The sequence below is a fragment of the Ammodytes marinus genome (assembly GCF_949987685.1).
Source record: "Ammodytes marinus genome assembly, chromosome: 11".
NCBI classification, from domain to species: Eukaryota; Metazoa; Chordata; class Actinopteri; order Uranoscopiformes; family Ammodytidae; genus Ammodytes; species Ammodytes marinus.
Genome location: NC_137215.1, coordinates 14089711 through 14103597, shown reverse-complemented (window position 1 = coordinate 14103597; position 13887 = coordinate 14089711). Strand labels below are relative to the sequence as shown.

General features: G+C 41.6%; 1 protein-coding gene across 1 annotated transcript in view; it reads right to left on the bottom strand.

Moving 5' to 3' along the window:
* peli1b (pellino E3 ubiquitin protein ligase 1b) overlaps positions 1–13887 on the bottom strand; it is a 36892-nt gene that overhangs the window by 3286 nt on the left and 19719 nt on the right. The window contains exons 2-6 of the mRNA XM_080036672.1: positions 13027–13317; positions 8304–8433; positions 5431–5532; positions 4342–4539; positions 3969–4157 (exon numbers count right to left, since the gene is read on the bottom strand). Coding sequence (XP_079892798.1) covers positions 3969–4157; positions 4342–4539; positions 5431–5532; positions 8304–8433; positions 13027–13109 — 702 coding nt within the window. The 5' untranslated portion in view covers positions 13110–13317. The remainder of the gene's footprint in view (positions 1–3968; positions 4158–4341; positions 4540–5430; positions 5533–8303; positions 8434–13026; positions 13318–13887) is intronic.

The window sequence follows — 13887 nt, the reverse complement described above, 5'->3', positions numbered from 1 at the left end:
GTATTTCTAACTATTTTGTTCCGTCGTAAACATACGGTAGTTTTTTATTTCACTGCTTCTAAACCCATAAAGTTCATTCCAGCCTTACTACTGTCAAAATACTACAAAATCACCTAAATAGTGAATTATAAGATGACAATATTGGGGATGCAACCCAATATTATTTAAGATAATTTATTATCTAACTTATCATATTTATTGTTATTCAGACAAATTATTTGGTTTATAAAGGTTGACAAAATAATGAAAAACACGTATTAAGAGAAAGTCCAAGGTGACATCTTCAAATGCCTTGTGTGGTCAGTTTGTAATGATATAAAAGCAGGTGATTTCTCAATTATTTTAGGGTTGTCCAAAAATTATTTTTTTATTGCACTGCTTCCAGCCTCTGCATTGAGCCTGCTAACTGTATAATGTGTGCCCCACACAATGCATATCACCAGTGCATGCTGGGATAGGCTCCAGCGCCCAACGACACTGAAAATGATGGATGGATTTCCAGTATGATTCACACCTGCTTCAAACGCGAAGCAGGGAGGTGTGCAGTTCTCATCTGAACGCTGTAGGTGGCAGTGCTACACAGAAGCAGCTGTGTTGTGTTGTGTGTAAGTGTGTGTGGGGGGGGGGGGGACTGACAGCTGGGGGCAAGATGAGATGAGGAAATTGAAAACATCATGGCGAGGAGCAGAGGGGATAGAAAGCTGAACATTTTAGTAAAGTGTGGTCCAGAGGCTCGAATAGATCAGATGGAAATTCCACGTTTTTAGGGGGACAACAGGGAGGGCAGAAAACATAATAAACTATTTTTAAATAGTGAAACACAGATGAGGGGAGGAGCAGCTCCCAGGGTCTCTGGTGAGCTCACTCATATGAACACTGGTGCTGAGGTCACTATGTCTTGAGGCATTTATGAGGCAGCAGCACAACACTGCCACGGGTTGATGTGTTCCTCATTGTGACATGTTTTTAACCTTCATTTTATCCTGGGAAGGTCTCGCTGAGTTCACGTGTGTTACTTATGTCAGCAATTCACACTGATGCAGTAGTAGCACACACACACACGTTCACATCTGCCCAACCAAACCACAATCTCTCTACTGTTGGCTAACAAGCTGCTCAACTGGAACGAGTATGAGTTCAGTGTCTCGCTCCAGGGAAACAGTTGTTGTTGTTTTTTTCCCCTCCCCTGCTCAGATTTTCGCAGCTGTTTGGCTGATTTCAAAACAGCAACTTTTGGGTCATAAAGCTGCTCCTCTAGCTATTGTACCCAACGCAAAGCATGACAACACGAAAAAGTGTTTTTGTCTGATCAATGAATAACAACAACTGTCTAGTTAAATGATCTGAGTGTTCTGGGTCGACTCAACTAATGTAAACAATCACAATCTCACCCTCCAAACAGTTATTCAATTACAGAGAAGGGAATCATTTATCAGCACAAAACGTTTGTATTAAACACAGCAGGTGCTCAGACACTGTACTCTGCTCATTTATTATACCGCCCCCTCAGCAGGCTCACCATGCATGTCTGCACACGCGTGTGTGTGTGTGTGTGTGTGTGTGTGTGTGTGTGTGTGTGTAAATGCACTGTAATATATTCCTCATTACGCTGCTACAACCTTGCGTCCACCTGCAGAAGGGCAACCAGCTGCCGTGGTGGCAAGGCCAAGTGAGTCTGTCCCAAAACTGAAATTGACCTGTACATGGTTCATATGTAACTATTAAATATATATCACTGATTGAGAATAAATGGAAACAGCATCAGAAACCTAATTTTGTTATATTTTACATTATATTTGGCCAAAATCATTCTGTCTTTGAAAACTCAAAATTCATTCAACAGCACACCTAAGGTACAAACAAAAACACAGACGCCCACACACACACACACACACACTTATCTTTTAGGCAAACATGCTGAGACAACTCCCCCCCCCCCCCTCCTATTCAATCAGAAAGTCCTTCTGCTGTTAACCTTCACTAACGTAGGGCAGTTATCCCATTTAGAGAGCTGTGTGAGCTTGCAGAGGCATTGAGGGGGAAGGAGCACTACACTGGATTACAGAGCAGAAAAAAGCTTTGTCTGTAATTACTCTATGATGTATAAGTCCAACTAAAATCATACTCAGTCATTATATTCTCTGGAGCTGGAGCAGCGCGTTGGTATCTGTGTTTGATTGACAGCCGTTTGAGCGCCAGCAGGGAACAAGAGACAAAGAAAACCAACTAACATGTCATGGGCAGACATTGTGTTGTTAGTGGCATTGAATAGTAAGAACCACACTGGCATCTAAATAGACACAGACTAAAGTGACATGGTGAACATTTATCATCGTGTTCATGTTTGTGAGATACATAAGAGGGAAACCTGAGCAGGAATGTGGGTCGTTGTGCAGGGTCTGTGGCTCTTCTGTTGTGTTGTGTTGTGTTGTAGCTGCTGTCCGGCTCAGTGTGACGTCTACTCTGCCAATAATAGATCGGTGATGTAACTGCTTTAAGCAAATGTGGTTTAATATGAGGAGGTTTGACTGGCTTTATGGAAAACATTTCTCCATCTGATGAAGAGAACAAAGTCAACAAATTTGTGTGACCGCCGAAATACAGAATTTTAATGACATTGGATTATCAGAACAGATATGTACGCTGTAGATGACAAGATGAATAAATATATATATGCAATTTCATTTCAGTTGGACTACAAGGATTATTCTTCCATCTGCAAATGAAATGTATCAGTAAGTGCCAAACGTGCCACCATCCTTTGGTGGTACATAATAGTATCTTCAATAATCCTTCAAAATGTATCTAAAAGTTTCAAACAAACAATTTCAGAGACACCAACACCATCATCCAGGATGACACAAGGATCCAGTGAGTGGTCTCCACTCCGGTGTGCATTCGGCATGACAAATAAACCCCATCATGTTCTATCACCATGCATAATGAAAATTGGTGCTTTCCCATAGCAGACTATCTAAATTGTCCATCAACTGTGACATAATGAGTGGTTCTGTATAGTGGTGGATAATGCACACGCAGTTAACTCCCTGGATGGTAAAGGGCAGGTGGAGATAAAAGAGCTGTTAATTTGTGCTGCGCTGGAGAGACTTGAAAGCAGGTGGGACACCAGATAAAGAGACGGATTCTTGTGAAAACTGTGCACATGCTGACTGTGTGCTCATGGTTGATGATGTGTGCCCTTTGGAGGGGGGGGCAAGACGGAGAGGAAAAGGAATAGGGGGAGAACAGACAAAAACCTAATTAAAATATCACCAACAACCTGAACCCAACCAAACAAATGCCACGCTGACAGCGGTCGAGCGCTATGATTGGCTGAGAGGCTCTGACTTCGATGGGAGGATCCACTTACAAGGTCCTGTTACGCACAGCTTTACAGCAGGACCCGTTGCTATGGATTCGCCATCCCAATAACCCCCTGGTGATGTCAAGCTTGAGCTGACCTCCCACTGACTGAGCGACAGGGTCGGTAAAGGGTGTGAGAGTGAGAAAGAAAGAAAGAAAGAAAGAAAGAAAGAAAGAAAGAAAGAAAGAAAGAAAGAAAGAAAGAAAGAAAGAAAGAAAGAAAGAAAGAAAGAAAGAAAAAAAGAAAGAATGTTGGTCTCCAACTGCTGTTTGTATAAATAAGCAGCCATTTGCCATATTGATGTAAAAAGTGATGTTATGTCAAAATTGTCAAATGAAAAACTTGTTTCCGTTGGCCCTAAGTGACCAAAACATCTAAATTATGGTAAAACTGGAGTTTTTTTTTGTGATTATTGAGTCATCCAGTTGAACTGTTATCACCTTTAGAAAATCTGCAAGCACAGTTTTTGTCCAAAGCAGCCAGGTTAAATCTCAAAATACTCAGACTATGAAAGGCAAAGCTCTTTGTTTTTTTAAGGCTCTGTTTTTTATCTCAGCATTTTGAGTGAATGTGGTGGTGCTACGTGTTTAGCCTATCATCTCACCATCTTTCCACGCTGCTGTGCCGAGCGGGTCTCTCGTAGTGTGAAAACGTTGCCACAGACCGAGATCTCCCTCCAGACGCCAGGTTTGGAGTCCTGGGTGAAGCCGTTCCGAGGGTGCATCACCAGCACTCCGTTGGTGGTCAGCCCATCCATTTGACCGTCAGTCGTCTTCCACTTAGCAGCTTTCTCCTGAGGAAAGACAAAGACATGGAAGTGTGTTAAGGACGGGGACAATTCAAATGGTTATTATGATGCTAAGACTGAATGTGGATCTGCAGAAAAACTGTGATTCTTTGGTGTTTTCATCTTTCTGCCTTTTACTCTCTCACACTGCCCTACGTTTGTCTGAAGCACCAGATGAAACACAGCTCACCCCTAGGAAGATGTTCTTGGAGGAGTCGAAACCCGCAGCGTAGATGCGTGCGGTGTAAGGCGCCGTGCGCTGGCACTTGATGCGGCAGGCAAAGCGCGAGATGGTGCTCTGTACAGACTGTGTGTCTGCGTTACTCTGGCTGCCTGCCACTGTGTCCGTCACTACAAAGTCTATGGGACTCTCTGTCGATCGACCGATCTGGTGAAGAAAAGAAGGAAATGTGTTCTAATTAGTTTCAGACAAGATATCAAGAACAACCCACAAAGTATTCCAGTATATGAGTTCATATGATCATCTAATGCACCTGGGGAAGCTAGGGAAAGTGAAAGAGAATGAAAACAGAGACAAAAGGCATTCAAAGTGAATGCAAAATACGTACAATAGGTAATACTTTAGCTTTCTTGTGTGTATTATATTCTGGAAAAAACTATATTGTATTTTTTCTTTCTATCTTATTTTACTGTATTGTATTTATTTTGAACTAGTTGTGCACAGTAATACAGAGTATGCCACACTAACATGTTTACTGCACATCCTGTATGATCATGTGACAAATAAAGCCTTTGAGTCTTGAATCTATTAAATAATTTAAACCTAACCAAATGAAATAGGTGGATAATGACACAAAAACTTACAAGGACATTTTGCTATTCTTTATTTGGTTTGAATTCCTTGAAAAGTTGCATAAAAGCCATGTAACCTTGAGGACATTCTGCACTATGATGATGGGTGCCTGCATCTCCACTGTGCTATTATCACTGTACAGGGCGGCTTCCCAGAGTGTTATTGCTATAAAAAACAGAATGACATTGACTAACATTGATAAGCCAGGAATAAATATTTTGCCCAATGCATGTCAATGATACATAAAATAGTGTTGATATTACACATTGAAATCAGCACAAAACCTTTTTCAATAGAGTTTGATCCATCTGCGGATGAATATCATGCAATGAATTATAAGGTAAAAAGTCGAACACACTCAGCTTTATTCCCCTATTTAAACTGTAAGGCTGAGTGCAGCACTGCAGTGGAAAAATCAAGGACTGTATACTGGTTGTAAAACTCCAAAAAGCTGAGGCTTGTTACCTGGAACATGTCTGTATTGCTGTCATGGGTGTACTCCACCACCACCGTCTGGATTCGAGACAGAGTGTAAGAGATGCTGTGCTGGTCTTTGTTGCTTATGGCCTGGGAGGGACAGAACGACGAAAGGATAGACAGATATGGAGAAGATAGGGGAAAGGGAGACACAAGTACAGACCTTTAGATTCTCTTTAATCCAAACCTTTCACTTAAAGCTCCCATATTGTGCAAATGCACTTTTCCGATGTTTTTGAACATAATTATGGGTCTACGGTGTGCCTACAGACTGCCAAAGTATCAAAAAAAGAAAGCTCTCTCCTTTTCTCACTCTCCCCTTTTCTGAAACCCTCCACCTCTCCTCCCAATATACTCCAGTCAGAATTCTCCCCGTTTCTGACGTCAAAAACTGGAAAGCCAGAAGCTTCCACTGTGCAGTCCACCCCCCTATTTCTTATTGGTCCACGGCCCTGTGATCCTCTGAAAAAATATTCCTTCACCCCCTTGTTGTTTGCTTGTTGCTAAGCGACAAGATGCCTGTAGTAGCCTACGGCAAAGCATGATGAATGTTGTATAATCCAATAATTTATCTTAACCACAGCAGCCTTGTTTTTAATAACACAACGGATAGGAAGCTACTTGAGCTTTTTTTCAAACGGTAAAACTGAAAGAAATTTTTTTATTGGCATTTTTGCCTGACTGGTGTATAGCTATTAGCTTTAGGACAAGCATCGATCGTTTGCTCATTATTTATAACCCATTTAGATTCCCCACAGCAGTCTGACAATGCCTCGTTTTTAGCAAGACAAAGCATTGGAAGGTAGTAGAGTATTTTTTCACTGATTTTAGTGATATTTTTAGCAGCTAGCTCCCGAGCTAGCTTTGCAGTAGCCACAGGCACGGCAAAGACGTCATCCTTGTTTACAAACAGACAGAGGGCGAGGGGCGGGGGGAGCTCATAGATTGTATATTTACGAGGGGAGCTGCAGGTCGGTTTTAAAAATAGGCCATCGTGAGATTAGCTGAATAGAGGCATACTACAATAAATTATCTGAAAGTTTTTTTCAGCAAACAATTAAAGAAAAACGTATTAGGGACCACTAACACCATATAATATGGTGTATAATAGAACAGAAAAGTGTATAATATGGGAGCTTTAAAGTGTACATGAACAGACCTAATTGCAAAAACACCTCAGACATCTGCTCAATGCTCCTCACAGTGAACAATAGATAGGAACATACTGTAGGAAGGGTGGGGCGGGTGAAGAGTTCACTTCATGTGGTCACTAGCTGGACTTAACACAACCGCAAAATCTTTTTTGTGCAGTCAGGACCACCCAAAGGAAAGAAAATGACAATCACTCTTCCAGACTCTTAAAATTCTGCAGCTCAAAGGCTGTTCTGAACCAATGGAGTGCAGATGTTAAACCAAAAAAGCAAAGGTTCTCTCACACACACACACACACACACACACACACACACACACACACACACACACACACACACACACACACACACACACACACACACACACACACACACACACACACACACACACACACACACACACACACACAAATATATATAACCCTTACGATCCCCTGTTCATTTAACAGCTCTTTGCAGGATTTGAGGGTGGTTTAATAACCGACGCAACAAATGCGCTTCCCAGGACTTTGCAAGAAAACGCTCAGTTACCTTCCACTTGGCCGTTCACATTTGTTTCTCTTATAAACCTTAAAGAGGACCTATTATACTACTTTTCTGGTCTTAATTTCTTGTTTTACACTGCTATAGAGCAACCTGACATGAATCACATCACAAAAAACTATGTAGATTTTCGGGAAGCTCTTTCTCTTATTTTGGCGATCCAGCACGTCCTGTCAACACTTGAGTGTGTGTGCTTCGGCAATCTCCGCTCCCTCCGCCTGTGCATCGGCCATCTCCGCTACCCTCCCCCCCCCCCTCCTGCAAACCCCACTCCGTTGTGATTGGTTACCTTCCTTCCGGAACACTTTCAGTGGCGGGAAGCGCGAGCATGGACCTATAAGGGCGCGAGGCAGACGCGAGGCAGACGCGAACAGGGAAGTGACAGCATTACCATACATGGAAACATCCGCGTGGTGACTTCACAAAGTTACATGCGACGTCACAAAGTTACAAAGGGTAGACCGCTTTGAACGCGTCACTTCTCGACTGGCTAGAATAGTGTTTAGTGCTCGGCACAGACACCCCAGACAGTCAGCAGGGAATACGTCGAAATGCATGTAAGTCATTATTTGATAATTTAGTATGGTTAAGCATGACTATGAATCATCATAACAACGTTTATAGGTCATAAAAGTCAAAAAGCATCATAGGTCCTCTTTAAGGCTGTACCAGTTGTAAGCTATGTGAATTAACATTGAAAAAAAAATACCTTTTAAACCCTCAACAGAGCATTGTACTTGCTTGTTTAGCTGCTGAACTCTGCCCTTTGTACTGTACATGTGTGATACTTTTACACAAAACAAAAAGCAAACAGTATTTCACAAAAGCTTTTGGTGGAGCAGCGCAGTGCAAATCCGCTGAACTGGGCGTGTTTTATTTGATGATGTCGACATACAAAGTCATACAATAATCCATCATCTGCAAAGAACACGTTTTGAAGAGAAAGAGAACATATTGCTTTTTTCAAACTGATACATTTTGTATTATGTTTCATTAACACTAAAGCTATGAAACATGCTTAAAACAAAAAAAAATACCACAGAAAATGTCAGTTTCAATAAGAGCATCACCTTAATGTGTGCTGATGTGTGTGGTTTCGACGACTAGTTTTATGATCCTTGGGACGACTGAATGATACTGCATTGTGTGTTTGTGTGAGAGTTTCACCTTGGCTGCCTGTGGAGAGCAGGCGACGTGAACTGTGCTTGGTTTCACCCCGTTTGCTTTCGGCCTCTTACAAAGCCCAAAACGGCTTTTACGTCGGCCTCGGTCGCCATTGGGCAGAGAGCCATTGTACCTGCACGGGGACACACACATACACACAGAAAACAATAGGGCATTATTGTCTAAGCAGCTGTATTATACACTGGAAAAATCGACATTGTGAAAAATACTTGAAGCTTTCTTGTGTAATTACAAACAACCTATACTTTTCATAAGTTTTTTTTTTTTTTTTTTAACAATGGGACATCATGTCCCATAAACAACAAAGCCTTCCAAACATATTCCCAGAAAGGCTGAGAAAATAAACACACAAAGAGTCTCATTTAGCCTGATACATTACTGAGGAAAGGAGAATAAACAGAGGCGTTCCCTCCAGCAGAATGGAGTCTCTGTGACTCCCAGCAACACTAAGGTTTCACTGTGTGTGTGTGTGTGTGTGTGTGTGTGTGTGTGTGTGTGTGTGTGTGTGTGTGTGTGTGTGTGTGCATATCCTAAAGGAAGAAAACATTTGGAAAACATACACCTCCATCTACCATTTAGTACACCAACATTACATTTTTGGGTTTCTGACTATCTGACCGAGCATTGAGACATGTTTGCTAAAGCAGCCAATGATTTAACATTACAGCTTGGGTTTGCAGGCAGATTACAGGTATAGATGATATACCGAAGCTACATAAAGTTGTATTCTTTGTTGCACACACATGTTTTATATAAGCCATTGCCTGTGTGAAGTGATATTCCTGCAAACAGAACCACAGTTTTATAAACATTACCAAACGCATAAACACTTGTCACTTCTTTTACATTGTGATGACATCCAGAAGCCACATAAATTATGGTCTCCAAAAGACAGGATGAGGGAATAATTAGCTTCCTGCATCTTTTTGCAGTTCCCAGCTAATAATGATTTTTTAATAAGCTTCATCTTGCTCGTCTATAAAGTGTCTAAACATCTACAAAACTGATATTAAACCGCTCAGTCAGTAATGTAGTCAAATAAAATAAAATTACAGAAATCAAAATTCTTGACTTCTCTTAAACTTTCAGCGAGTGCGTTTTGGACCCAACACTGTTCAAAGCCAACTTTTAAAGTTTCAGAACTTTTAAGAAAATGTCCACAAAAGCAGGAATCCAGCGATGAACTTTACAAATACTGGACAGCAAGGCCAAACTGTCAAAAAAAGCAGCAATCAAGTGTTCAATTGATTTCAACCAGGATTTGCAGATATGCATGTGTAATGTTGGAAAGGTTTCCTCCAAAAGTAGTAAACACGAAAAAGAAAAGACATATGAAGGAGAAAAGAAAGGACTAAAGTAATACTGCAGGACTTCAGCACGTGTCTTTGACCAATTGGACTCTTGCAATGAAACCACCCATTGAACTCAGTCCAGTTAAAAGACGGCACATGCCTGTTGTAAGGACGCCCAGCCTACAGTCAAATGTTTTCTCAGAGAGACCAAATCTGCTGGGATCAAACGGTGCTTGGAGGGTTTATGAGTAACCATGGTGAGAGAACAGAGCCACACAGCAACGTTTGGAAAAGAGTAACCATGGCAAGAGCGTTACCATGGTTAAGTTTAGCCTGTATCCGGAGAGAGGGCAGGGCGGTCTGTTGGAGAGAGCTTAGAAATGTTGCTGGCAGTTCAAACCAAAGTTCCCATGGGTAGCAGTAATGACTGAGTGCACATTACATTTATCCTATTATACATTTTCAAAACAATTGCCATTGTTTGTAGAATATAACTTGTTAGCAACAAGTTAAGCATGTGTTAATGTGGGTGTACATATACAAACTGTTCATGTTTATCATGAGGCAGGAAGGACCAGAGTTAGGAAAAAGTTAGTCCGTGGTTGCAGACACATACTGTATTCTTCAATTCCCCACTATTAGCAACGAGCATGTGGGTGTGAGTGTTCTCTCCAAACACTAGTAAACTGACGCTCGGTGTGCAGCAACAACTTACCACTTATACAGTAAATCTGTAATAAAACTGAAACATAAAGACAGGTAGTGATGCTAATTACTGTCTATGGCTGAGTCACTTGCTGTGTCTCTGTTTATATGTGTTCTTTACATACATGGCAGACACAGCCAAATATGTAAAGAATTGTCTTAGAGCCAAAGTATACACATGCCGTGGAAGTGAGAGAATCTTTCTTTCAGTGAGTTCCATTATATAGCTCCATTGATCCTGTCTTGGTAACCAGATAAAGATGCAACAACACCGCTGCACTGTGCTGCACCTGAGGTTATTTGTTATATGTCAAATACAATATAACTAACTAACTAACATTTATATGTGAAGATTAAACCAACACATATGAAAAAGCATTTGCATAAACATACAAGGTTTGCACATTCCAGAATTCCAATCCTGGTCCTGCATTCGGTATTGAGGGGGCCCACACCTTCCCGTCAGTAGCTTTCACTACTGACATTCATTAGTATTCAGTATCTCTCTATGACTCTAGAGGCCCTTTGCACACAACAGGGTTTTTTTCCCTCTGTTGTGTCCTAACAGTGTTTTCCTTACAGGACTGGGTTGTTAACATGGAGGAGCAGTGGATTGCACTTTGTCAGACCTCTACCCCTTGACCTGACCGACATGGGTGACCCTACCAGGAACATAAGCTCCTGTCGGCATAGCTCCAGGGGTCATTGAGGCACGCAAGCCCCCAGACCACAACAAGGTGGCAAACCTTCGGGGGTCATAAACATACATTTGGACCTTATAATTATTATTTTATTTGTATTTTTTATTATTATTATTAGCAGAAGTAGTACTAACAAATCAAATGTATTACAGAATCTCACAGATTGTCATTTAGACAGAAATGGATTGGGAGGAACTGCAGTGTGTCCAGTGACGTCAGAGTTGTTTAAAACGCACTGCCACATGGATGTCCAGTACGTCTGTAAACATATCGTCCCCAGGGACCCTGCAGCATTCCTCTGGATTAGGCCATTAGCATCACTGGGCTTCAAACATGGTAATGTTGTGCTGGGGTTAGCGAGGGAGTCAGACACAACATGGTGCTGTGTGTTGATGGGTGTTCTCTATTAGTATTTTTGGGCGTCTGTTCTTGGTCACACAGGAGTCCCAATTAAAATCCAAGCACTTGTTTTAGCGTGGTGGGAGAGCCAGCTGGGTGCTTTAGTTAGCACCAGTCTATGGTTAGCACAGTCGTGAAAATGTGCTGCAGTGCATTCAAAGTCATTTACAGCAACTGTCCATCATCTACTGGACTTAAAACCATCCAAATAAAAATAATATAATAAAACATATTTTGATGTCTAAAGGAAGGAAGTGAAAGGGGTGGTTGTTTTAAAGATTACTGCAAACATGTGGCATTTTATATATCACATAAATCGCAGGATTATGCAAAGGGATGGATTCATTTTACTGGAGTAGGTCAGAGAATAAACCACGGTACTAAAGTGAGACCACACACAAAATGCACTGCAATGCAAATTAAAGTGTTCCCTATATGAGTAGCCTGAACTACAGCACAGTGTGATACTACTCATGCCATCCAGCATAAGCTGCCCATGCTGACCCTTTAAAGAGAGTAGTCCTGTGACCTACATTCAAAAACAAGGAGTGGAAAAAGAAGAGCAAAACGGAAAACTGGTGTTCTACCTTGTAAAGGCATGGAACTGCTCACTTGCTGCTCACTGAGCTTTTCCACTGGGGAAAATATCCACGGTCATCTCCCTGACAATACCGCTCCAGCACAACCAAGAACAACAAACTTTGAGTCAGCTGGGATACATACTGTGTGTATCTGAGTGAGACATGAAAAATGTATGCGTGTCTGTGTTGAACGAGTTCAAGAAAGTGTGTGTGTGTGTGTGTGTGTGTGTGTGTGTGTGTGTGTGTGTGTGTGTGTGTGTGTGTGTGTGTGTGTGTGTGTGTGTGTGTGTGTGTGTGTGTGTGTGCTTGTGCTTGTGAGGAGTCTTTCCGACATCTGCATTCCTCTGTGGAGTTGGGACGGGGAGTGGAGTGGAATAGCCCTTTTGGGAATAAACATTAGACAGACAGATAAAGGAAGTCCTCCACTGTGTGTGTGTGTGTGTAGTTATTTGTCTTCTGATGATGCTAGGTGGGGTTGGAGGCTTTTTCCTACAGCTGAGTATGTGGTCAAAACAAATCTCTTGAGGGAGAGACAGCCAAAGTGTTTATGATGAGTATCCATTGCTGCCTCTGGCCAAAATGGATCTCATCTTGTGAAATATCAACTTAAAGACAAAACAAAAAAAGAACATTATTTTTAATCTATTTCCCCAAGTGAATCATTTCAATTGTAGAATCGTATTGCACATAGTAGCAAGTCGTTATTTTATCACAAAAGGATTTAATCTGCATTTGAGCATCTCGACTACAGTATTATGAACATATAGCCTAATTTATTATTATTATTATTATTATTATTATTATTATTATTGTAATCTTAGTTTCACAAGAACCTCAGGTCTCAGTTTTCACCCTTACACACTTTAATTTGGACAACTTTTATTTCATTTTTTTAAATGCACACTTTTAATCCAATTGATTCAAGTACATCGCAATAAAAACAGCAGTTATGGCAAAGTGAAAATGAGGATTCCATTTAAGAGGTATGTTTCTAGATGTAAAGGATGTGTAACTTGCTGTTGCTTACCCCAGCACAATGAGCTCTCCATACTTGACTGGCACTTTGGTGGAGGCGGTGGTGGAGATGTTTTCCTGCTCCGGGGAGTACATTGGGCCTAGATGGGTGAGATCCAACAGGGCGAGGGAGACAGGAAGGGGAAGGGAGGGAGGGAGGGGAGGAGGGGAGGTGCTGATGGAATGGAGCACGGGTGGGGTGGGGGGGAAGGAGGAGGAGAAGGAAGGGGAAGGGTCAGCTGAGCCTCAGCTCCACCCTCTCATGCTTCATGTGTCCGTCTGTCGCAGTGCCACTTGTTCTGCCCTACACAGTGACAAAAGAAGGATTTACACAAAGATTAGTGGCTTTGCTCAAGATGCCCGAGTTTGCAGAAGCAGGACTTAAAAGGTGGATTCAGCGATGATTGAAAACGCTTGTTGACAAAATCCCTTTTGTCAAAATCAGTGAATACCTCCTCATGATCCACTACCTGTCCGTACTGTGTCGGCTTGGAAAACAAATCTGGTGTTGTTAATATAAAGACTAGGCTCTGTAAACTGTAAATAAATATTATGTAAACAAAGGGGCACAATAGCTAGAAACAGCCTAGGCTTTGTTTTAACATTAGCATTTTTTTTGTGTGTGCACACACACAATACGTACAGGTAGCAGATCGGGAGGTGATATTCACTGATTGTGACAACAACAACAAAAAAATGACAACAAGCATGATCCAGAATCGCTTGTTCCCTAGCTGTAGACTTCCAACAGATTCTCAATGAATACTGTGAAATGCTCTGTGTGTGTGAATGGCCCAGTTTTGGTTCAGCAAAGTGGCATTGATAAGGAGGGATGGGACTTGTAGGGACATCATGAACCACCCTCTCAGGATAT